The sequence below is a fragment of the Strix uralensis genome, chromosome 24, assembly GCF_047716275.1.
Source record: "Strix uralensis isolate ZFMK-TIS-50842 chromosome 24, bStrUra1, whole genome shotgun sequence".
In the NCBI taxonomy this organism is placed as follows: domain Eukaryota; kingdom Metazoa; phylum Chordata; class Aves; order Strigiformes; family Strigidae; genus Strix; species Strix uralensis.
The window spans coordinates 8,973,647-8,999,600 of record NC_133995.1 but is presented as its reverse complement, the minus strand read 5'-3'; the positions used below and the strand labels follow the sequence as shown (position 1 = coordinate 8,999,600).

At 47.1% G+C, this 25,954-nt stretch overlaps 1 protein-coding gene across 5 annotated transcripts in view; it reads right to left on the bottom strand.

The window, feature by feature from the left end:
• Window positions 1–438: 438 nt before the first annotated feature.
• The window catches only part of CTTNBP2NL (CTTNBP2 N-terminal like), a 144,010-nt gene continuing 118,494 nt past the window's right edge, over window positions 439–25,954 (bottom strand). The window contains exons 1-5 of one of the 5 annotated variants that reach the window (XM_074894050.1): window positions 23,159–23,230; window positions 17,802–17,909; window positions 7,360–7,590; window positions 5,295–5,402; window positions 439–4,488 (exon numbers count right to left, since the gene is read on the bottom strand). In XM_074894050.1, coding sequence (XP_074750151.1) covers window positions 3,016–4,488; window positions 5,295–5,402; window positions 7,360–7,590; window positions 17,802–17,900 — 1,911 coding nt within the window. In that variant the 5' untranslated portion in view covers window positions 17,901–17,909; window positions 23,159–23,230 and the 3' untranslated portion in view covers window positions 439–3,015. Of the gene's footprint in view, window positions 4,489–5,294; window positions 5,403–7,359; window positions 7,591–17,801; window positions 17,910–21,570; window positions 21,600–22,494; window positions 22,675–23,116; window positions 23,129–23,158; window positions 23,231–25,954 lie in introns of those variants that run through there. The other 4 variants (XM_074894051.1, XM_074894053.1, XM_074894054.1 and 1 more) reach the window with 4 other exon arrangements.

Genomic DNA, 25,954 nt, shown 5'->3' with positions numbered 1-25,954 from the left:
ACAGCAGCGCCCACCCTGCTGAGGGAACATTCAGGAGAAGCTCCGCATCCTGCTTGAAAAAAACCAACCTACTTCCCCCCAAACCTCACAGTGTTTATTAGTGTAATACCCTGAAGTTATCAGTTTAATAATAAAACACTGTGGCGAAGAGCTGCCCTAGGAGAACTGTTTTTACTTAAGCACACCTAAAAGCCGGAGGTGTCGGGCGCCCGCTCGCTGCCGGCACAGGGACCTCCCAAGCGCCAGCACCAGCCTCCGCGGGGGCAGACAGGTGAGGACTCCAGCCCAGGCCGCAGCCAGCCCCCGCAGCCCCTCAGCCCCGCGGCCCACGTTAAAGCCTTCGGTTCCACAGGAACACAGAGGCCCAGCTCCCCCCCAGCCGCTCCCTGCCGGGCAGCCTGGCTCCACAGTCCTGACTGCAAACATTTCCTTAAGCAATTTGCACATCTTAAAAATAAAATCCTTTATTGATAATATGAATGTTTAACATGTTTAATGCCATCAGCTATAAAAATGATTAAAGACTTCAGCTTGGTACATTTGGCTTTACAAATTTACAAGTGTTAGTGAATTAATACTAGTGTATACATTTTGCACTTCATTATACTCCATTAGCCAGTGACAAACTCTGCAACAATGTCTGCTTAGAACAGATGTGAGTTATAGAAGAAATATTTAGTTGCTTCCACACAGAATCTACATCAACAGTTAAATACTAACTCTAAATGTCTTACTGAATTAGTTGGATCCACCTTAATATCTTGTGCTTAGTTTCTCTCAGAAGATAGGCTACTAGCAAAAATACATTCTTTTGCATACCCCCTTCCCATATTATATTTTAGAAGAAACAGTACTCAGTGCATTTCCTAATAGACTTCATAGTTCTCTCTCTCTCTAGAGCTATCGATAAAGAAAGGGGATAATACCACTTAGATTAATGTAAAAGCAAAGAAACACGTTAAAGCAGTGTATACAAAAGCCTCACTTTTGAATCTGAAGTGATTCATGGGCCAAAATCCATCTGCCCATCAGTTTCTACAATTAGTCTCATCAAGAGGAAAAACCTGCTGTGGATACTGAAAAGTTAAAAAAGTAGTAAATGTGCTTCCACAAGAGTCACTGCCCATTTATCTCTAGGCTGCCTCTGTCTCCCTGCTGTTAGTACACAGCCCGTTCCACTGGACTAGGGACAATACAGGTAATGCCGTCATTTAACAGGCTACGGGAAGGTCTGTAGAACCCTCTTGCTCTAGTCTAGAGGCCGGGCGAGGCTGTGGGAGAACAGCGGGAGCTGCACAACAGCCCCTTCAAAGCAGCACCCGAGCTCTGATGTCCTGCGAAACCCAGCTCAGAGCCAGAGAGAGCGACCGGGTCACGGCCAGCAGTGCCTCCTCCCCGCTGCCGCAGGGGTCCTGCCTGCAGTAAAGGTGGATGTATTCCAATTAAATATTGAAAAATGACAAAGGAGAAGGTGTCTCCGGCAGCGGGGAGCTGCGCTCTGTGTAAACAGGACACTGCCACAGAGGGAAGCGCTGAACACTGACACTGAGCAGCAAGCCCAGTTTCTAAATTTAGGACCAGCTCACATACACCACCTGAGATAATTAACTCAAGGTTGTGCTCCTGGCCTCTGCCACTGATCTGCCGAGCGTCTGTCTCGCACTTCTCACCGCAGTGACTCAGGAAAGCCGCTGAGCGGGGGCAGCACACGCCGCACGGCTGCAGCCAGGACGACGCTTCCTGCGGCGAACGTCTCTGCACAGGAATCAGCTGCTTCTCCCCTCCTTGGCCCAAGTAATTTTTCACACGCACGACTGCCTCAAACTTAGGCAATTCCTCACTAAATGATTTTTTAATCTCAATGAATTCCCACATTTTCTTCGTATTAGGCAGAACATCAAGAATAAAGATTTTCCTAATACATTGTGTATTTAGTACGTATGTGTGTAAAACTACTTACACGTCTATACGTATTCAGTTACACAACAGTAACGATTTGCAGCCAAGGAAAGCCAGCAAGATCCCATAGCTAACTCGTGGGTTAAGTCCAGGTCAGCCAGACACAGCGGACAGAGACGAGGAACAAAATTATTGCTTCTGTTTATAGTAGAAGATCCCATGTTACTGCTGCAAAAAACCTGTATCATGTGGACTAGTGATTATTTTTCAAGTAATAGCGAGATCTTTGTCAAGTAATAGCAAAAGCCTTTTCTCAGAAGTTCTACACACAACAGTAGAATGCTTGAAGAGCTTGAAAATTCAAGGTGACACACCAGAAACCAGAGTTTAGCCATTTAAAGCACACAGGCATCTCTGCAGAATGTGTTACAGGAAAGCAAAAAGAACTACATGGACAACGAATACCGAGAGAAAAGTAATCTGGATTGTATTACAGCTCAATTTTACCCCAAGAAACTGATGTGTGCTTCCTCAAATAGCTGGGAGCTACGTCCTGAAGGACAAAGTGTGGCTGGCTGCGTCAGTCCAGTGGTCACCTTACAGAATTTGTAGCACATTCGCTAACTCATCGTAGCAAATGGAAAGAATTAAAACCAGTGTGGTTTCGACATTCAGGACTCACAGAAGAATTTGTTTCTGCACCTAGGTGGTCCCCCTCCTCACCTTGTTCAGAGAATCACATTCATATTGCAGGCTTAGTTCAGGCACTTTTATAAAATGTTCATATCTGGAGTAAAAAGTCTGCAAAAGTTATTTCTGCATAATTTAAAAGTAGCATTTCAGTCCCATTAGAGTTTGATAGTTAGGTCCCATCACACGATTATGGTTCTTGATCTGACCGCTGCCGTGAGACATTTTGAGGCTACTGTATAGCTGTAGTTAAGGTTTCTTCATAAACAAAAATATTTTCCTACCTATCAAAAAAGAAAAAAATATACTAAATGCTTTATACAGACAGAATCTGCTACTATGGAAATAAATAACATGGAGTGGAAAAACAGTGTCTTAGCTCTAGGATGCTAAGCCGTGGAATGTCACATTCACATTTCCTGGAGACTAGCTGCTGGTTGGCAGGAGAATCTCCATGTCTTTGCCGTTCGACACCACAGTATTGTTAGAGCAGCTACTTGCCACGTCCGTGGGGGCACCCAGCGAGGACGCCTGGGAGGAGGTTTTGGTTAGTGGAGTAGGAGCAGCAGGTGACTGAGCGAGGCCGGGTTTCTTTGGGGGAATGGGTGGAGGGTTCCCTCTTTCTGCTCTAGGAATGGTTGGTGACTTAATTCCAGGAGACAGTGGGCTCAGGGGACTGGAAACCTTGCCCGGGCTTGGAGAGTGACCAGATTCGTTTTTGGGGCTCACAGCATTTGCCAGATTTCGATAGTCTGTGCCAAAAGGTGAGCTGTTAGGGGAGACGGGTTTAATAGGTCCCTGCTGGCTGGTAAATCTGGAGAGGACCTGAGTGACTGTATTGCGGGCCAGCTGCTTGGCGGCAGAGTTATCTGCTAGTGTAGGAGACAAATCCCGGGAGGGTGGACTCTGCAGACCGCTCGACTGATGGTCCTGTTCAGCTTGGGACTGAAACTTGTGCCGAGCTGCATGGAAGCGCTGATTGATCCCCACCTGGTAGGATGACTGGTAACCGGGGCTGCTTGCTGACGCCCCCACTAAGCGTTTTGTCAGAACTGGTGAGGAGCAGGGAGAAGGCGTTAGGGAGGAGGCAGCTGTGCTGCCAGGAGACAGGGAGACCCCGCCAGAAGGGATTTGGGACATCAGATGCACTGGTGACTCTGTTCTTACAGGAGAACTCCCGTTCTCAACTGCAGCTTCTGAGGCTGCACCAGCAGATTTCTCCTTCTGAACCGGGCTCTCTGCTGCGCTTGTCTGCAGCAGCTCAGCCCCCGCCTGCACGTCTGCCTCACAGTGACCATTGGATTTTGCATAGGAATGAGCAGGGCTGGGAAACACGGCGTGCACGGCTTTGCTGGTGCCGGCGGGGTTCGCTCGCTCTGCCTGCGGACACTCTGTCTGGCAAGAGGCAGACTTCACCGCGGGACCGTCAGTTGCAACAGCTCTGGACATCACCGAGGGGCTGGGCTGCAACGGCTCGGTGGGACTGTGCTCCTGGCAAGAAGCCTCCAGCTCTTTCAGGGCTTTCTTCAGACATTCCACCTCTTCTTTGAGTGCTTTTGTACGGTTTTCTTCTCTGTTCAGCTTGGCTTTCAGCTGTTCTCTTTCAATGTCAAACTCCGAGAGTTGCTTTTCCACTTGTGCTTCCATCTGCAAACCCCGCTTCCTCTTGGACGCCAGCTCCTCTTCCAGTTTACTCACCTTACTCTTCTCTTTTTCCAATTTCAAGCTCAGTTCCGCCATCTTTTGTCCCTCTTCAGCTGCTTTGGCAGTGGCTTTCTTGCACTCCACTACAAGCATGGAAGACAGTTGCTTGTGGCGTGCCCTCTCCTCCTCCAACTGGCTTGAGAGCTTCTTCTGTTCTTTTTCAAACTTTTTCACTTGGGATTTTTCAAACTCCAACTGGAAGGTAAGAACAAAAAAAACTCTAAGGGAACCACAAAACCTCCTGAAAGTAAATGAAGTACAGTGCCCCAAAAGGGAGCTGGCTTACTATGTATCTTGGAGAAATTCCCCAGTAAAAGATGGCAATGGCTAAGAAAGAGGTTCTTGCCCCAGGTAGCTGCAAGACAGTCTTGTGTGACGCAGGTTGCACGTATTAAGAATTATTACTTACTAGTAGTTTTACCATGTATGAAATTCAATTGACCTTTAGTGAGATATACAGCCAGTCTGGCATGCACTGACGGAACGGGCGATCTGGAGCAAAGCTTCCTTCCACCTCATTTACTACTTTGTTGGTTTGCCTTTTAAAGGCATTTAGGCTTTAAAATGCTGATGTGTTATGTATGTTTAATAAAAGTCTACAGCGCTTGAGTAACAAAATATAGCTTAAATATTTATTATCGTCTCTGAATAACCCCCCTGGGAGATCTTTCATGACTTACTCTGAATTTTGAGTGCTAGAGAGCCCTATCATTTGTAAGTGCAGCCCTGTTCTTGAGAACTTCTCAGATTTCAGGCTGAAGTAAGATTTCAAAGCATTTCATTGCCTATTAATAGCTTTTAGCACCGCTCAGCTACCAAAACACCCTGAAAAATTCAGCTTGTTTTTCCTATCAAAACGCTAAAGGCTTGGAGCACCTTCCAGAGGAGGGAGGTCCCTGCTAATCTTTCAGCACGAAGCTGCAATTAGACATCAGTGCCGAGTTCACCACCCAGGAGCCTGGGTTTCCGTGGGCTGGTAACCACCAGCCACCAAAGCGTACCTGCTGGGTGAGCCGCTCCCGCTCCTTCTCCAGCATGTAGGTGACATCATCCCCCTCCGCCGTGTCCTGGGCGTGCCGCTGCCTCTCCTCCTCCAGGTCCAGAATCACCTGCCAGACAAACACCGGCCACTCAGCGACAGGCACAGACCAGCGCCTTCGCGCACGCTCTGGAGCCAGCGACACGGGAGAGCAGCCCCCGCAGCCTCAGACATCCAAATTCAACTCAAAAATCACCAGAAGCAGCTTTTGTGCAAGTCACAATTTCACGTTACGTGCTGGTATAGTCGGGTCAGTTTGTGAAAGAAGCCAGGGAAACCTCACACTGCGTGTATCCGCACTTTGCTCTGAAACAGCTAAATCGCACGCTTTTCCTCCAGCCTGCTGAACAGCCTTGAGAAGTTCACGTTATCCGTCCCTGGCTGCAGCGTGCCCTCCCCAGAACTTCCTGGCAGGACCATTAATCCAAACCCCGGCGGGAGCAGAGGCCCTGCCCCGGGAGACGCGGGGCACTAAGCCCCAGCAAGACGCTTTCGGTGGTAACTTGCACACAGGCTTCTGCCCCGGTTCCTTACAGGGGATTTGAGGACTGCAGTGCAAAGTTTATTTTAAAGAACATTAATTTGTTCTTCCACTTAAGAACAAGATGAGCTCTTGAAATGAAACTGCTTGCCATAAGGACCCAGTTAAGGAGCTCCTTCAGCTTTAACACTGAATTACATGAATAATTGAAATTCTATTAACTCAACAGAAAAGCCAGAATACAAACTTCCCAAGAGACTCTGCTGTATCTCGCCACCAAAACTCTAGGCTCTCCCAACACACGCTCACCATGAATTTAGCAGATTCTCAGTCTTCCTGAAATCTAAGCTTCCAAACAAAGCTCAAATATCTTTAAGTTCACAAGGAACCTTTTTACAGAAGGACACAGGAAGAATAGAAGGAGGGGAAAAAAAAAAATCTGATTTTAATAGCATGATTTAGCCAGACACTTGGTTGAAAAGTGAAACAGCCTTGCTGCTGCTTCCAGTAACTTAGAGGACAAACCGAAAGCTGAAGACACCTCCAGCTGCCCACCCTAAGCGTAGTGTCCGTGATGTAAAAATCAAGCTGGCTGGTTGCTTATGCCATAGTAAGGTTTCTGAAACAGAAATGCTTCAGATTATTCACAGACCAAAAGGAACTTGGCTCTATCTTATCCCCATCAAAACAGATCACAGGAAAATAAACTTTAACCCACATGCTGATGAGCAATGAAACACAGGGTTCAACTTTGAACCTTTGGATTGGAATCAGAACGTGCCTACTTGTATTTGAGATCTTTGTACATGATTTAGTAAGTTTTAATGAAAGCAAGAGCGACATACCTGAAAAAAATACAGGATGGTACTGGCCCAGGCCCAGGCCCTAGCCAAAAGTACACCTAGATCTGACATGGTAAGAGACAGCTTCTAGACCCCAGGGTAACGGCACCACCTCACAGTCTGCCACAGACACAAGTGAAAGCAGAAATCACAGCTATTTTTTTAAGATGGAAAAGTAGCACGTGAAGAGGTTAAGATAGAGTGTTGAGAGGCAGGTGACTGCAGGGACGCTCCAGAGAGCTTCTCCCAGATTCCAGTGATGTACTCTTGGGAAATGATGCTCTCCCCTGACTACATAGCAGGGACAAATACTTGAATAATTTTGACTTGCTTAAATTTACTGCAGGACAAAACAAACGTGTAAACATGTTTTTTGTAAAAGTGAACTAGTTACATAAAGAGCGTATGTTGTAGCAAGACTCCAAGAACAGAGTTCAGTGGACTCCTGCTTTCTGAGTTGTGTGGAGCTTTACGCTCCTCCAGTACACCACGGTGTGCCAGAGGAGCAACCCTCCGTGGAAGTACAGCCTGACACGCGGCCCTAGCGCTTCACTGCTGTCACTATACGTTAAAGCTCTATATGAAGAATAATAAGTGCCAAAGCCCTTTCAGTTACCAGAACTCAAGGCATTTAAGTGTTTTTACTGAAGTTAACATTATCAAAATGCAAATATTCTTCACATTTTATTTGAAGGAAAACCTACCTTTCTGTGCCTGCTTTCCGCAGCTGCTAGCTGGGATAACATTCTTTCCTGCATATTCTTGCAATGTTTCATCACCACTTTCAAAATAGATAAGGGATTGGAGCATACTGGTTGCTTTTCACCATGATTTCCCTCTTTCAGGGTCTCAAAATCTCTCTGCAAAGCCATGAGTGGATCACTGATGTTGTACTTCCCATAGCGTTCTTCGATGAAGGTGTCTCTATGCTGGGCCTGCAATACAAAAGCAAATTTGCATTTCAATGTACTTAAACCAGAAAACTAGCTAAAGTAGTACTTTGTAGTTAATATTCCTCTTCCACAGTTTTCCACTTAAAGAGATCTTAACACAGTCTAATTCATCTCCTGTTATCTGCTGTAAGAATAAGAATATTCAGACAGGACAAACCATAAGTGCGTCGTGTTAAAGGTCCTTCGTTAACAGGCAAGAACAAGACTAATTCGTAAGACAAATCTGCCAAGTGATCTACTGCTGAACAGCAGCACAGTCCGTGCCATGTGTGTCCTCCACAGCCCGCCTGGACGTTGCCATTTCTGATCAGGCCCATACCAAGGGGACAAAGACCACGTTTTCCACACACTAAGCGCACATACTACTCCTCTAATGGCAGACTCTGATCACGTAAGTTAAAACTACGAAAAGTTAAGTGTGTGGTGAGGACAATAATCCCTCTATCATCAGAAGGGATTTTTAAACTGTTAACATTTAAAGTTTCAGCCAGGCTCCAAGCTAATAAAAACACTCATTAATACATTGAAAATGGGCAAAAGTTGATGTTCCCCCACTAATAAAGACAATAAAAATTGAGAAGGATCAAATATATGCAAGTGAGCCCAGCTCTCACAGGCTGAACTGCGCCTAGAAGCCACCTGCTCTCCAGGTAAGATACTCCAGTCTTGAAATAATTTGCAAAAAAAACCCCTTCCTGGAGCACAAGCAAATGCATACTCTTCGCGGGCTGTCTGACATAAGCATGTGGGAGGGTATATGAAGGATGTGCTCGATTAATTTTTCACTGTCCCTCCAGCTGAACAGTGTCTTTTAACCAGGTGGTCCCAAGCAAACTAGAAACAAAGGGAAGCCTTGCTTAAAAACACAGCCTCTCCAGAATCCATTCAGTCTACTGACATCCTCATACCACAGCTACCTGCTATCTATGCCCATGACTTACATTCCACAACTGTGTGAAAGAAGGTAAATATCAATTCTTCCTCATTTAATCATTTACTGTTGTACTGGTGGAAAAGCAGTTGTGCAGTCGTCTTGACTATGTCACCATCAAAGAATTTAATGTTGAGCAATTAAAGAGTTTTATTCTCACAACAGCTTATAAATCTGTGAATTGTTAATAAAATCCTTCATAGTCTCATCCAGACTAAGCAAAGTTTAGTTTCTCAAGAAGCAAGACAGGAATGATTAGGTTTCTTTTGGTGACATGTAAGAATTAAGGAGAGTCACACATACAAAGGTTTACATTTACAATGTTTAGAATCAGCCATTCCAGCTGGAAATCTGTTTGTTAGGATACCAATAGCCTTATCCTACTGACTGACTACTGGGAAGTTCTAAAACACAAAACAAAATTTCGTAAACACACAGATATTGAAATATTACCTACATGTTTACCACCACAATAAGAAGCCGTATGAAAACTGACATCCACGCAACAGAGGATGTAAGAGGGAAAACAGACCTAGATTCCAAAGAGCCCTCAGAGCTGATCTATCTTGGCTCCAAGAAATTTAATAATTGATTTTAACTGAAACAGTTACGGGCTAACGCTATGTGTTTGTGGAAACCCGTGACGGTGTTTCAATCCGGCGTGTATCGCTGACAGCACAACCCTGCGCTCAGCAGAGCTGATGCACCCTGCCAAGAAAGAACACCATCCGAATCCGAGGTGTAAGTCTGGTTCTTCTTGATTCATTATAGTCATGGTAACCGGTCCTTGCGAGATAAGCCATACCTTTACTTTTCTAGAGCGTATAAATGATTATGTGCTGTTCTGCGGAGGCCACAGGGGAAGGGGTGGGCTCTCCTCTGCACCAGCCTTCTCTGAAATGCAAGAGCCCCGGTACCTTTAACCACATTCTTCTTCCCCAGTGTGTCATCACCTTTAAAGGAGTTTAATTTGGAGGTACTTTCTCATGGTTAACTAGCGAAGCACCGCGTGACCCACGGAGGGGAGGCGTGACACTGGCTCCCTCTCCTCAGAGCACACGCGTGAGGTGCTTTTGCCTCGCGAGGCGGCTCTGAACAAACGCTGCCCGCGAGTCACCAGGAGGGCTTCGGCACGCCTGGGCAGCCCACGAGCAGAGGGAAGCCATTCCACACCAAACACAGCAGCTTTGCAGGGTTGGCGAAGGGCTCTCAGCACAAGCTGCACAAAGCCCGGCGCTGCTGACGCTGTGAAATGGCACTGGGCTGTGGCAGGGTGCGAAACAAGCTCTGAACACAGAGCGAAACGGTGCCAGCCCCGCCGGGCGCTTCTTCAGGAACCCTTTCAGCTAACCAGCACGGCAAACTGGCAGTGGCAAACTGCTGCTTATGAGATTGCTCGAGGACATCTTTCAGATAGGCAAGACTGAGTCTCACTAACATGAAAAGGCAATTTAGAAGCCTGTATTTATTGGAATGGCTGTTTTCTGATGTCCCAGTAAACTGTATCAAAAATGCAAACACTTCCCCCAAGCATGCAAGAGTGATGCTCTAGACACCAGCCCACACACCGGTCGGTACAGATACACCAAAACACCTGTAACTGAGCTGTGTAGGGCAGAGGACTCAGATACACAATAAAGCTTTGCTTTACTCAAATAGTTGGTGAGATTTGCTGGCCCTGCCTATATTCTAAGATGCAACCATGTGATTAGCATGAAAAAAAAAAAAAGGTCAATCTCTGCTCTCAAAGGGAGAAGTGTATGCATTACCTTGACAAGAGGCATAAAAAAACCCAAACCAAAATACTTTTCCTTCCCTATCTCCTCCATGACCAAATCCAATTAGGGACATTTATCCCACGATACTGGTTTGGAGTGGTATTTTAACCCTTGGAGTAAACAAATACAGAGGAACAGCTCACCCCTCCCTCTTTATCAGTAATAGCCACCAGGAGACAGTGGATACCTTTGATCAGAGCTGAAGATATTGTTCTAACTTTACATAATAAAAAAAAAAAAAAAAAAAGAGGAAGGAAAAGATCAGCCCTGGAAGTGGGAGGGCAGTCCTGGATAATGAGCCACCCCTGGTTTAATGAATCACAGGAAGAACTACAGGCTTTTGGGTTTTTTTGAGAGGCAGGAAATCTTCAGTTATTCTGAAGAGTCTCTAAAAATGACTCAACCAAACCTTATTATAAGTGTGTTGGGAATTTCTAGGTGACTCAAACATTAAAAAGTCTGTAAATACAAACTGAGATATTCCCCCAGCTGGCCTAATGCTCTGACAGATGAGCTGCTCTTCCCTTAGACCCAGCTGACCGCAGTCCGGTCACTCTACAGCCACAGAAACGTGGGAGAGACCCTTCAGAGGGGCACCAGCACATCAACAGCGTAAGCAAACGGGGGACATACGGAGAGTTTACTTCTGGGCAAGGTCTGTCTAATAAAAGCTTAAAAAACTGGGATTAAGGTCACACCCACTACCTATCACCTCCCATTTCATGCAATAGCGAAGGTGTAACAAAAGCCATGTCCCTCTGCTCCCGGCAGCACTGGGCTCTGAGCTCGTGGCGGATTTAGTGGGGTGCTTTATTTCCTGCCTGGGAAAGAACAAGAAGTTCTTCCTTGCTACTTTGAGCAATTAAGTATTTTTTTTGAACTAACATGACAAAGGGATGAGACTATTAGAACATTAATAGCTTTCTGAAGTCCAGCTCTTCTTTAGTAGCCAGCAGAGCATAAACATTTAATTAAAGTTGTCTAGACTAGGAAAAGTCTGAAACAGGTCATCCTACACTGACCACATCTAGTTTACAAAAACACAACCAGTGCTTTGGCATTTGGGCCACCACACACTCAGAAACGCAAACACGTTTTTTTCAGTCTGCTGCCCGTGACACCTCTGTGCTACGGGTTCCACTGAGCAGCCGCCTCTGCCGCTAAAATAATCGGGACAGCTCGTCTAAAATTAAGTCACCGTGCCATAATCTACACAGGTTATTCTACAGTGAACTGTCACATACACGAGTGACTCCTCCTACAGCTTGTGCTCCTCACCACGGCGACTCTTCAGCTCAAGTTTTACTGTCACTGAAGGTCACATATAAACATGTCCAACAGTTTTGATTTTTGAACTGAAATTCAGTCTTAAATAGTTTTTGTTCAACTTTCAAAAGAGAAGCAACTTGATGATGGAAGAGAAATATTCTATCAGTGAGCCCGAAGTGGAAAAATCAACTTAGATCTCAGATCCCACTATCAACCTACAAAAACACATAAATCCACAGGAAATCAAGGTTCAACAACAAGGAAATAGGGTTACCAAAAATGCATTGGTAACTTAGGAGTGGAAAATTTAATCTGGAAAAGCAGAGATGACACATGTACTTCCAACACCAATTGTGCTTTGAAAGAAGATTCAATCTCCTGCAATTAGAAGATCTTCTAATTTAGCACCTCCACCTGTATCACCTCAAATATGCAGACTTACAAATTTCCTATGAAAACATTCAAAGTCCAAGAGTAACTAAATGGACTATTTGGCAATTTTGAAGACTATTAAATTGCCCTCCCCCAACAGGAAAAAAGATAACATTTAAGCTTGGGCTGCTCTTAAAAAACGGAAGCAGCTATGCACGTTAACTACCCTTAAAAAGAAAACTCCTGGCAATCAGGAGAATTAAGCCATATGCAGAGAAGGGACCATTTTAAACTGGCTGGTTTTTAGCTCAAGAGAGGGCACCTGGCCACTGCTAGTCCACTTGAAAAGGGATAATTCTGATTTTATGGAGCAGAGGGAATATCTGACACCACTGAAGAAATGTTTCCTGTGCAGGCAGGCGAAGCAAGGGCTTCACTTCGTAGGGAAAAGCTACTGTTTCCTCCTGGGATTTCTAGACTGGTTTGGGATGAATGTTTCCCATAACCTATTTGTGTAATTTTTTTTATATAAAAGATTTCCTTTTACTGAAGCCTTGTTTATTTGACAGCATTTTCTCTCTGCCTTCAATAATCTTTTACAACTTGTTTTACTGGAACATCAAAAGGGGAATTTCCAAGTCTTGTTTCAAGTATTTTTTGGACACTAGAGTATTACTCTTGTCTGTAATTTTAGAGTTTAAGTTTTAACCCTCGGCACAACACAAACACACTGATAATTAACTGTAGCTACTGTGTATGCACTTCTCCAGTAATAATTTGCACAGAAGTTCCTCCTTTACGTTGCAAAGAGTGGTATAATCTTTAAATAGCTTCTTACTGCCTTGAACTTCCTTATTAGCTTCTCTCCCCAGAGACAGATATTGGGAATAAAGACAAGCTGAGGTCACAGCAATCACTGACAGGGAGAAGGGAAATGGGGGCGGGGACCACTTGCTTAGCATAAAAATAAATGTCAAAATGCTGGAGTGGGATTCTGAGTTTTACTTCAGTTCCAGCTCTGAAGCAATGCCTAGCAGAGAGCCACACAACAGAAATTAAATTGCTCAAATACAGTAGCTATCTTAATTGCCATCATTATATCATGTGAACAGACCAGATAAACGAGAGCTACCCACATAAGACCTGTTATCAGCTTTGAAAAACAAGACATTTTCTTAGGAAACGTCAAGCAGCACAAAACTGCAACTTCCTTCCATGGAAACTTCTGGTCCGTAGCACAGATAGTACAATCCCAGTGTGAGCGTGGCCACGCACAGCTCCAGCACGCTCGTGACAACGGCCCGGGGACAGCACCGTGCTCATGGACCGCCCTTCGGTCACCGTTTACACAGGGAGCCTGACAACACCTGCACGGCTGAAATTCAGAGCCGGAGATATTCCCACGTGGAAGCCATTCCCACACCTCTCTGCTCCCCGCTCAGCACCTATCTGGGCACTGAAAAGGTGGAGAGAATCAGTCTTTCCAAAGATACTGGCAAACAGGGCTGCTTCAAGCAAGAAATAAATAAAAAAATCCCCAGACTTGCAAGAAGAGCTGTAAGGAAAGTCTGCATTCCAGCAGGACAGCGCCCATGGGAACACTGCTAGATCTAAGCTGCTTTGTAAGTGATGCAAAAGCCCATTTTGCCCCATCTGCGAAAGATTTACTAGCATCTGCAGTAAGGTTTTATATTACTGAACTTTTTTATTTAAACAAGAGGTAGACTTAGCTTTTGAAACTGTACTGTAAACTTAATTTCTAAATCCAGTGACAAATGAACACTTAATTTTGCAATGCATTAATACTGCTTTATAGAATGAATCACTGAATTCAGAAGCAAAGCAATGAACACCAGCTCCCAGTCATTAACACAAAATAGATAGTTTCTATTCCAGTGTAAATTGCCTAGGGCCTTATTAACATAAAAGAATAAGCCAGAAAGCTGTTTCCTGTTTTCTAAAAGTAAACAGAACTTAATTTCTAATGTATGGAAAATTCTCATTTAAAGAACAGGGGGCAGGGAACAAAGTGCTCTAACATAGCGAGAGAGACCCATTTAAATATTGAATTGTTTCCAGTCATGGTGCTATTTTAGAAGACTAACCTGTGGCTCACACAAGCAATCCCTTCTACATTGCAATGAGGACTGAGAATCCAGCCCTTAGTGTTATGCAACTCTGGCAGCATCTGTTTTTTTGGATGATTTAAATATGATTATAACTACAGGAAAAGGAGCACAATAAGAAGCGAGACTTAAGGTCTGTTCCAAGGAGAACACTGACATTTATGTAGTGGACAGGAAGCTACTTTCAGGCAAAAAAAAGCAGCTTTTTTCAAAGAGGTTTTAAAATAGAGAAAGCAAACTGTAACACTGCAAAAGAATATTTTGAATACAGTATGTTTGTTCACTGAATCCTTTACTCTAGTATCTTGTGTCTGAACCGAAGTAACATTGCAATTTGAAATGGATGTCAAAAGTCAAGACCGGGTCCAGTGCAGATGCACAAGGAGAGATGATGGTCCCCACCACAAACACCCACCACTCAATTTAAAACAATACACAAGGAAAAAAGTAAACCACAGAACAAAACCAGTGAAGGACAGGAAGTCAGCAAGAGCAAGTCACAATAAGCTAGAGGCATCAGTCAGAGGTGACCTAACAACTGCTCTTTGTAACATGAATCTGAGCACCGGTCACATAAACCCCAGGAGTTAAACCTTCCATGCCCGCACGCAGAGGAGGGATGCTGCCTCTGGGCAGGGTGCACAGAGATACCCAGGGAGAACGCAGCAAGAAAGAACGGGTAAAGATTTGGGGAAGGGTGGTGGAGAGAAAGGAGGAAAGCAAAGGAGCAAAGTAAGCCAGCGGTCTCTGGAAAGCCAGGCTCAGACACTTGATTTTGACAGAAACAGAGCCAGTGCCAACCAACAAGTGGGCTGGTATCATGAGGGAGAAGAAAACTATTTTAGGCTTTGTCATCTGCACGCATGGATTATCTCTGCTAAATGCCAGATGCTAAATGCTTTTCTCTAAGCATGCAGGAATATCAATTATTGCAGACTGTACTATAATCAAATTACAAGTTTACAAATTAAAGTACTCTTGCTCTGCAAGTGCTTGTTCTTTCCTCTAATGTAACCAAGGATCTGCCTCAAACATCCAGAGGGTTCAGAAGCATTTAAATCTGAATGAGAAGTCAAATTAGCCCATGAAGGGAAATGCATTTTTCTTACTAATAGGCAGATAAACCTCTGATTTTTAACCACTGACATCTACGTGTCTAACATAACTGCTGGAGAAGAACACTGGCATCGTGTAAGATCACACAATCCTCTAACAAAGGTCAGGTTCCACTCCACCTCTTTCCAACATACACGTGCACTTGATATAAAACTATCACGCCTCCAAAGAAATCTGACTGCAGATAGAACATGCTGTTCATAGGGACAGAGCCAGCTGCGAGCCCACAGCCCGACGATTCCTCTGTGTGTGGAACCACCAACCCTTCCACCAGCCCCGGGCATCTCAAGCCCTCTCAGGGCAGGTTACAGCTCTGGCCAATGCATGCGAGCCAGGCTAAACACTCTGAGTTTCAATCCTTAATTCAGTCTTAGGAGGCTTTTTCTTCAGGGCAGCATTTTTATATGTAACAAAACATGAGTAAACACATAGCAAGGTGGGTTTTCCTTTAATTAGTTACACACAATAAAATTATTTCAGCAAGTGAAGCACTGTAAAGCTGTTACCACAGTTACTATCAATAAACAGAACTAAAAGCTCAGCAAGGCCAGAATTTCTCTAGCTGTATATTCCAAATAAATGGACAAAGCAAAGCTGGGAATTTTCTGCTTCTGAAACTCTGCCCAGCCACCAGATTTAAGTAGTTACATGACTTTCTTCCTTCCACGTGTCAAAAGGCCAGCGCAGCCTCTGGCAGCCGGACTTGAGCTGCGGCGTTAGGGAGTGCAGCTCCTGGACCCGAGCAACAGCGCGGCTGGAGACCGACAGCATCTCGGCGGGCACGGGCAGCGTCGGAGGGGGTTCATTTTCCCGTGAGGTTGCGCTCGAGGCAGGGCTGCAGGCAGAGCCAGCTCCGAGTCAAAGCTTTTACTGCCTTTTCCTACCACCTTCAGCTTTCCTCACATTCTTAAGGTGAAACACTACAGTGTATCCCATACAAAAGAAGGGGAAAATAGCACCAACCTTTGATTAGCTTGGTATTTGATATTACATAATGGGTCACAATTTAATTTGATTTCTTCTCAGTTATGAGTCCTTGTCAAGTTACATCAAAGGGTATTCCAACTATATTAAACTCCTCGTGCAAGAGGGAACTGCAGGTTGAAGTTCAACAGAAAAGGTAATTGCTTTACGCTTTTGGAAGGTACACAATAAAAAGCCTTTGGAATGGGGCTGCTGCATTCCTTCCCATCGGTCTCGCTGTGCTCCATGACATGCATTTCACACTGCGGTATTAAAGTGATGCTTGTTTTGGTAACACATTCTGACCACACAGAATTAGAAAACTGATCCCAGGACAGAGAAATTTGCAAGTCTGTTCCAAGAGAGGAACCAAGCCTTCCACCCGATGGCTAGTTTTGAGAGGGTAACGATACTCCTCCAAAATAAAAAGACTGTCTAAATGCAAAAATGATTAATAATAAACACATAATCATCCCTACTGTTTTGTAGGAGGATCTCCCTCCACCACCCCAAAAGGTGTTTGTATTTGGAATCAAGCTACAGAAGCTTTTGCTGGAAAACCAAGTCCCTGCAGCTCTCGGGCCTGCAGGCTGCCCTTCCTCTTTTCAAATAGCTGAAAGTTTAAACGTTATGAGCAGCGACAGGTCAGCTTGAAAAAGCCTTCAATATTCAACCCTGTCACAACTCATTTCTTCAAAAATTGACCCCTTCCATCATTAATACTGCTATTTTTTTTTTCCACCTTACTGAGGCTGAGTGCCAGCTAGGCATCCTTCAAAAAGCAGCAGCATAACACATGGACTACGCATTTTTAAAATATTTTCTAGGCTCAGCGTTAACACACCACAGAGTACCACAGCCCACGCTGCTGAACAAGGGAAGCAGAAGCACAGAGCTAACGCCACACACCAACACCACTTTGGCCACTCTTTCCGCAGCATGAGCTAGCCCTGCAAGGAGGGGTCCCGCGGGCTCCAGCACCACCCCTGCCTCGTCCTGTCCCAAGAGCTCCCACAACCATGACGTCAGCTGCACTGACATGGGCTCAAACTATTTTGATGGGTCAGTTTTAGCTGTTATCTACCTCCCTGGAAGGTTACACTAATGCTTGAGCTAGCAAAGAGAAAGAAGAAGTAGCTGAGAACAGAGATCTGCTGCTCTCAGCAGCAGCGCCAGCTTATATTGGCTTAGGACAATACAAAGCCACAGACGCTTTTTTCTTAGTGTGACGTTATTCTCACTAAAAGACTTATCTGTGATCCCCTCTGGCGAGAAGAATTTCTGCTTTAAGAAGCCCTCCTTACTAAAGGAGAACAAAACCAACAAAGGAAGTCTGACAGAGCTTCTACACTTCTCACAATAGCAGAAACACTTGGTTCTTTATCAGAAAGGGTGAAAGCATATGCGTAAGTCTGTATTTCAACACTGAAATGCTTCTTGCAGGCAGCTTTCAGTAATTAATTCCCAAACATAGAATGATATACACCATTTATTATCTAATACTGCTGATATTAAGATGGGATTCTGAATCAGTAATAAATCTTTGCCTATGAACTTCACCTTGGATGCAAGAGCTTTGCAGAACTTACAGTAGTACTGTTGTCATTTTTGTCTCTTATCACGGCACTTACAACATACCTTTAAGGCTTCTATGACAAGATCTCTTGCTTCTAATTCTCCCTCAAGAATGCTAAACAGCGTCAGTAGCTCTGGTTTGCTGAGTTTTTCCAGATTCATCCTGAAAACCTGAAAAAATGGAACATAGTTTACTAGGTATATCTTTGTACATTAAAATCAGTATTCTAAGCTATGACATATAATCTCCATTCAACTTCCATTTCCAGTTTTTTAGACTGCAAATTGCTGTGGGGGGAAAAGGGGACAATACACAAGGTGAACATTTGCTCTTCAGCTTCCAAGACCAGCTGTAGAAGATGCATTTTTCACCTTTTCCCAAGGGGTCACGAACATACGCACATCCAGATGGTGTAGGCAGAATGTATGGGCTAGCATGACAGTATAATAGTCACCAAGAAGTAGCCAAAGTTAACAGGAGAGGGAAAAACATGGATATTTAAAAGCCATACTACTGTAAATTACACATCTGGATCACACAGCTGCAGACATCACTGAAAGGAGGCTGTAGAGCTGCCACGAATACAGCCCAGAGCGGGCCACCCACACAAACTCGACGGTCAAGGGCTCCATTGGGTGCTACGATACGGCTCCTAGGAACGCCATTACACATCGCTGATGGAACTGGCCCAGACCACTTTGCAAAAATCAATGCCACAGAAAATACACATTTAATTACTCTTCTTTCAAACTGTTTCAGTATCACCATCATTTATTAAATATAATTTTACTACCCACAAAAGCACAAAGATCCATCATCTGAACTGCACATACAAAAAGCTTTTTTCCCCCCTGCATCTTTGCTGATACACTTGACATTGCCTAGTAATAAGCCTTTTAAATACATTGTTTTGTTAACAATGGAAATCATTTCACAGACTAAATCCTTGTTTCTGGTGCAAATATACCCACTGATATAATCTTGTGCTTAGCACAACAATCAAATACACTTTTCTGAGCCCAAGTCGCATCCATCCTTCGCCACGCTTTGTATCAATCAGAAAGTGCTACAGCACGAAGCAGCTACTCAGATATCAAACTCCACTGGCAAGTGATAAAGGGTTAACTTAACCTTTACTAGAGAAGTCTATCCAGCTAAAACATTCAACTGAATTTTTCTGAAGTCACTGCTGCTTTACAACCGATTTGCATAACTGTGCCTTGGAGAATTATGCACAAATGCAAGTCCTGTCTTGTTTACGCCAAAGCAGTTTTCCAGTTGCTGGGAACAGAAAGTTCTGCTTACAGAGAGGAGTAGGTAGCCTTCCTACACCAAGAGAAATCAGAAATCTACCTGGTGGCCCCTCTGCTATGCAGGCAAGTTTCTCATCACACAGTCAAGTTCTTGCTCCACACAGCATCTTACACAAATTCTGTAAAGCAGCAACATTTCTCTCAGACTCTTCTGGCTGGTCCTACACTGGCCTGGGCTGCTCAAGGAAACTGCAGTGGAAGCGACCACGACAGTCTGGGGTACTGTGGCTGTTCCAAAACCAATTTAACTGGACACCCATCTGTCAGCAATGCATTTACGTTCCCTCCTGCAGATCCATTAGCACGTGCTCAAGAGGAAAATACACGAGGGGAGTGTTTGGCAAACCAGTTTGTATCTGTCATAACTTCAAAAACACCCTGATCAAGACTTGACACAAAAGCATAACCTAGGAAACTCACTACATCGACTCAGATTGTGCTTCAGCAGGCCAGGGCAGCGCTGGCCAGGGTTGGTCACTGTTCAGCAAGAGCCACACTTTCAGATCGGGTGGCAGACCTTTGCAGAGAGCTGTCCAGGCCGTGAACCTGACCATCTCCCTCGGCTTCAGGTACGTCTGCTGGCGGCTGTCGCCACCGGGAGCTGCCTAGCTGAGATCGCATGGAAGGGGTGTGATTTACAACTTGTTCATCTTACATAAAAAGGGAGAGAGTGCAACAGAAGTAGCACATTAATGCTAAAACATAAATAAGTAGCCATAGAGGGTGAGAAAAGAGGGGGCCTGGTTTTAGCCTTTAACATTTACCATGCTTATGCTGGTACTTAGGTCCAAGCTGCATCGCTTCCCTGGGCAGGCTTTAAATCTGGAACATCTGAATGTCTTCTCAAGAGATGCACGGCTTAGTTTCAAAACCATCTCAGTCCTTGCTCAGACTAAATTCACAGGTGCTAAGGCTCAGTCAGCACTGATGGGAAACAGCAACAACTTTTTTTTTTTTGCCAGATACCCATGAAGTTCCATTAGCTTTGTGGCATTATAAGCCAGAACTAAAAAGGAGAAGTTTTCTTTGAGATCTTAGAACAAAGCGTATCATCTAACCCTGGTACTCCGGAACCGTAAAATCTGAACGTGGACTTTCAATGTAACTGTGTCTGTGCTTTTCTCTGAAAAAGAGATGACATGGAAACATGCAGCTGCATCTCTCCATCAGCTACCAAACGGCACACTCTTAAAGCCAGGACAGCTACCAACTGCAGTTTGATATTCTAAAGCTGTTAGTCTGGGCAGTAATCGTTTCTATTCTATATTCTAAATACACCCATTATGACTTGTACTTCACAATGTTATAGAATAAGCCATGCTATTCTTAACATGCCTCTATGGCTCTAGTCTTTAATCAGCTTAATAACATAAACAAGCCAGTCCTAAAATATACAGGTAAAAATACTTAGAGAAATAAAGAGCAGGAGCCAGTTTGCACAGCAATCGTTTATACAACAACAGGTAGCATTAAAGATACCTAAGTGGCACAGCCTCAGCTTCCTTGCGTGCAACCTGCTGCTAGAGAAGACCTTTAACTGCTCTGTTTGCACCGGTTATCCCACGCTGCTGAGGCGACAGACTGGGGCAGATGCTACAAATAAAGTCACTGCCCTAAAAAGCCCCACTAAATTGCGCTTGTATTCTGTACTGATTTACAGGGAACTTTTTAATGCATTAGAGCACACCTGGCAGATACCTGTTCTGCCGAATCTGTAACAGTCCCAAGAGCTCCCTTTTAGGGCCACTCAATACCAGGGAGCTGACAAATGGAAAAAGAGCTCCATTCGTTTTACGTTGTTATTTTACAAGAACAAGAAGCATCTCTGAATCAAAGAGCTAATAAGCACATATTTGAGCTCCTCCTCCCCTAACCAAATCCGAATCCCTTCCCGGCCCTCCAGCGTCACAGGCTCCTGAGCTGACCTTTCCCAGACTGCTTTCCGGTTACACATCCCCGTGCCTTCCCTCGTCCCACTTTTTAATAAAAGATCACACCAACCCTATTCAATTACCCAGTCCTCCCCCTTGCAAACAGTCCCATTCTGCCAAGCAGATCTGTACTCGTCAGCTGGGGAACCTGACCCATTATCTCAAAACCTTTAACCAAGAGATAGAGTTTCACAGCATTAGAAACAAGATCTAGAAATACCCAGGGCCTGTTACCCCTTTACATGCAGTGAAACACGCTGACGAGTCCAATCATACAGATCACAAACCACAAGGACCTCATTATTTAGTCTGATGGTATAAATATTTTCCCCGAGTCTGAGATACACCACCATTTTTGGACAATAAGCAAGAGGTTAGAGCATAAACAAAGATAATTACTTACTGCTTGCCTAAAGGTAACTTCCTTTTAGCTATGCTATGGACCATTAACGAGTCTCCTCAGCAGACCCATACCTACCCTTGAAAGAGATAAAACTCTTCTTTTAGAAACTCATTTCCCAGTATTTAACTGAAAATAAATACCAAGACCAGTTCAAGCGTAAGTACAACCACGCAAGCTAACAAACCAGGGTAAGTTATCTTTGGCATGTGCCACTTATGGAACAAAAGAGATAAGCTTCTAGACCGTGGCAGCTCCTCCGCACTGAATCACGCTACGATGATTATGAAACCATTAGAGGTTAGATTTCGCTGGGGCTCAAACCACGTTAACCAACATTGCCAGCGCAAGAGAACTTCACCCGCCGACTTTGGCGAAGGGCTGGGTCACTGACCAAAGAGCAGCCGGAGCGCCCAGCCCGAGCCACAGACCGGGAGTTTGTCAGGTGGAAGCTTCAAGATACTCTGCAAGCACTTGGCTCAAAACTCTACTACTTTTTTTAAAATATCATGAAGAACATAGCTCATCGTTCCTTTTTTCCTCTGAAGGAGGGTATTTCCTTTCCTTTCAAAAGCCGTGGTTGCAGCTATGCCAATGCAACAATGCCTCTATGTCTATAATCCTGAATCAGCTTCATTTTTTTTTTCCTGTCCCTGAAGAGGAACTGATATTTTCCAGGAGCTTGCACGGGCAGTCGCGTAATCGCATTCATATGAGAACCTAAATGACTAGTTTGAAAACTCTTGATAGACAAGTTTTTAAAAATGCTGCTGCATGTATAGCATGATGTTTGAGCTGTTAAAATAATTACATGATATGTTTATATAATAAAAAAGCTAACATACACTTTATAATGGTGCATCCACAATGCTACCTGGCATTGCATCAGAACTCGAGAGAATTAGGTTAAAATGAGCAGTGTTTAAATCCTCCACCTCTGTGTCTTAGAACTAAAAGTGAGAAAGGACATCTACCCCAAAAAATCCTCCTCACCCCATTATTTCTTGCAATACTACTTTGGATGAAGCAAATACATAAAATTCACGTTCAAATTATTGCTGAAGTCCTCGAACAACCACTGTGCGGCAACTTGAAAAATGAAAAGCATCACCTTGCTCCTCCAGCCTTGGGGGAGCGGGGCCGAGGGAAGCCAGGGAGCAGGACCCAGCCCAGCCGCGGGCAAGGGACACCCAAACCGCCATGGCGCAGCCCGGCCTCGCCCGCTCCTGCCCCCCGGTCCTGCGTGACCCAGCCGCGGGGGCACGGCCGTACCCCCCGGTCCTCCCGGGAGAAGGAGCCTCTGCAGGCGGGAGGGCAGCGGGATGGAAGGAGCCGCCCGGCCCGCCCCGCGCCGGGGGTGGCAGCGGCCGGGCTCGGTCGGTGGCTCCCGAGCTGCCACGGGCCGGTACAACCGCAGCGAACAAAGGGAAACCCCGGCCCGGAGCCCGCGCGGGGGCCAAGACCGCGGGTCCCGGGGCGGGCTCGGGGGGCACCGACCGACCCCTCGGCCGGCGGCAGCACCCACCCGCCAGGCCCGGCTCGGCCCGGGGCAGCGACGCCAAGGTGCCGGTAACGCCCCCCGGGCTCCGCGCCCCACAGCCGCCGCCCGCCCCGGTCCCGGCCGCCCCCGCCAGCGCTCGGCTCGGCCCCGCCACCGCCCCTCGCAACCCCCCCGCACCTGCCGCGGCCCGCCCGCAGGGGCAGCGCCGGGCCAGGCCCGACCCCCACCGCACCGGGATCCGCCACCCCTCCCTCCCGCCGCCGCCTTCACCGACCTGGCCCGCGCCGCCGCCGCCGCCGCCGCCACTACCGCGCCGCCGCTCCGCTCCTCATCCAGCCGCTCCGCCCCTTCGCGCCCGCCCGCTGAGGGACGGCGCCGCCGCCAATCAGAGCCGCCGCCGGGCGCGCTCGCGGCCCAATCCGCCGCGGGAAAGGCGGGGCGAGGGCGTGGGCCGGCCGGCGGAGGCGGCGCCGACCAATCAGGCGTCGGAACCGGGGCGAGGTGGGCGGGGCCGGGGGCTGAAAATTCCTTTTGTTCGCGGCGGCGGCCGCGGAGCGAGCGGGCGGCTGTGATTGGCGCGTCACTTCCGCCGCGGGCGGGTCCGGCCCTGGGCGGGGCCCGGGGCCTCCGCCCGAGCCACCGCCACCGCCACCGTCCCCATCCCGGGTGTCGTCCCTCGCCCACAGCCCGGGCGGTGGCGGTGGGAAGGGGCTGTAACTCCCCAGCGAGGGGCAGCCCCCGCGGAGCCCCGCCGCCGCCTCAGGCCGGCCTGAAGCGGCCCCTCAGGGTGCCCCTCACAACACCCCCGGGCCCCTCTCACGGTGCCGCGGCCCAAACTCGGCCTCGCTCTCGAGCCTGATGGTTTGCCAAGGGGTGTTTTCTCATCCTCGTGTTTTATTTAGGGAGGAGTATGATAACACCCTGTTCCGCAGCGTGACTCACCTGGGCAGGCCGTCGGCGCAGGCACGTCGCGTCTGTCACAACTTTCCTCTGGGGATCTTTCGCAAGCGCTGAGTGACGCTGCGATGGCAGGAGCTGCACGGAGCTGCCGTGGAAGGCTCAGAGCATTTAGATTGATTTACCTGCCGTCAGCTGAGGAAAGAGCCCAGAATACTTTGGAGGCTGTTGCTGGAGGGGGTGTCACCCGTGGGTGCCCCGGAGCAGGGCCGCTGTGCTGACACTGTTGAGGGCAGCAGGTTTTTTTTGCCGCTGGAGCTGCTTACCCAGCAGTCTGCTAAGCTGGGGTGGCAGCTGAAACGAGAACTAACCCTTTCTGTGAAGAACGTGGCAGATCATTCCGCCTCTGACCTTCCTACAAGATGCGCTCGGCATCGCCAACATGCTCGCTTCTGGAGGGCTGGAAACCGTTTAACGGCCGTTCGCGCTGTCAGGAGCCCGACGGCGGGGGAGCGCTGGGTTCGCACGGTGCGGCAGCACAGGGCCTGCCCTGTCAGGTGGGGACGTGTGCTATGAAACCAGCTGCTTCTGAAGGAGAAATTCCTCACTCCACTGCAAAAAGTGGTGTCACGTAGTGACAGGACTTTACAGAGTGACAGTGCCTCTAACCATTGCAGTCTCCTGTCTAGTACAGTCAGAGGAAGATGGTTTTGTCTAGACAGGGCTGTCTGAGCACTGTTTCCCAGCTTTGATAAATACTGGAACTTTTGCAGTGCCTCTGGTCTAACAGTCTCAGAGAGCCCAGGGGGAAAAAAAAGCATGTGGGTTACCTCTCCTGAGCTGTGCTGGGCCGTAAGTGCCCTTGTGGCACTGCCAAGCCGCTGGTACGTAAGACCTTTAATTGTGATTCCCCTTCTCTTACGCTGTGCTTCTCCTGGCTCTCTGCTGTTCACCTGTTGTCTCTTCTTTTATCCTTGGAATATGGTTTTAGGGCAGATGTCCTTTCACCATGTACATGAAAAATGGTAGCAGCTTGGAGCAAGGTTCCTGCTCACAGGCTTTTCTTTACCTCCTATGCACCATTTTCCACCCTTACTAGAGAAGTGATGGGTGAAGCCCTGGGAAGAGCAGGGATGGGCTGGGGAGGGTGTAAGGGAAGGGGGGATGCTCCGAGAAGGGCGGGGGGAAGGGATGGCTGCGGGCAGAGAGAGACCTGCCATCTGCAGGAGGGTTGCTCACTGTCTGCGGCTGGAGAAAAGGGGAAGGGGGCTAGTGGAGAGCCACAAATGAAGGAAGTCAGACACAACAAAAGCTGACTTAACTCACCACATCCTGCCAGGGAGATCTAGGCTGCAAGCTGGCACAGCATCTCCCTGAAAAAAGAAGCGGGCTTTAGGGAAAAAAGCATGTAGAGACTGAGAGCCATGTCGAGTGGTTCTGGCCAGGCGGGGGATTCCCACTCGCACGTCACCGGAGTGAACACCCACCCTGGTGTGGACTGTCCCAACCACCCGCCCTTGGCGTGGGCTTTGAGAACTCAATCGTGTTTTGAAATCAAAGGCTTCTCAAACCCGTGGGAGTGGGCGGGACAGCGGTGGGCACCGGTGGGCGTTTGCAGCCCCAGCCTCCCCCTCCCCAGCTCGGGAGGGACCCCCGCACCCGAAACACGCGTGGGTTTGGGAGTTGTGTCCTCGCTGGCGTGGCTGCAGCTCCCCCGCGTGTCCGCAGCGCTCGCTGCACGGCGAAGCCTCTGCCGAGGCCCAGGCGGGGCTGCGCTTCTCCCAGAGCTGCCGCGCTGGAGCTGCTTTTCCAAAACTCACCGAATATAACTGAAACGATGGCATCTGAGGGTAGCGAGGAGGGATTTGTACTTCCAGGCTGACGCGGATGGTCAGTGCTGCTGCAGACATTCCTGCCGCTGCCCAATCCCACTCTTGGAAACACAGGAGAAAGGGGACCTTTGTGCAGAAGGAGCTTTGCGTGAGGCTGGCGACTGACTGGCGACGAATTGAGCGTGTAAAGGTCACAGATGCGGGAGTTACATCAGGGAACATCTGGCACCAAAAGCTGCTCTGTTCTGGGGCTCGGTGAGGACACCCCGTGAACGCAGCCCCGCTGGAGAGCAAACATCTGCGGGACTGCCAGTCCGGCACGTCCGAGGCAGTCTCAGGGA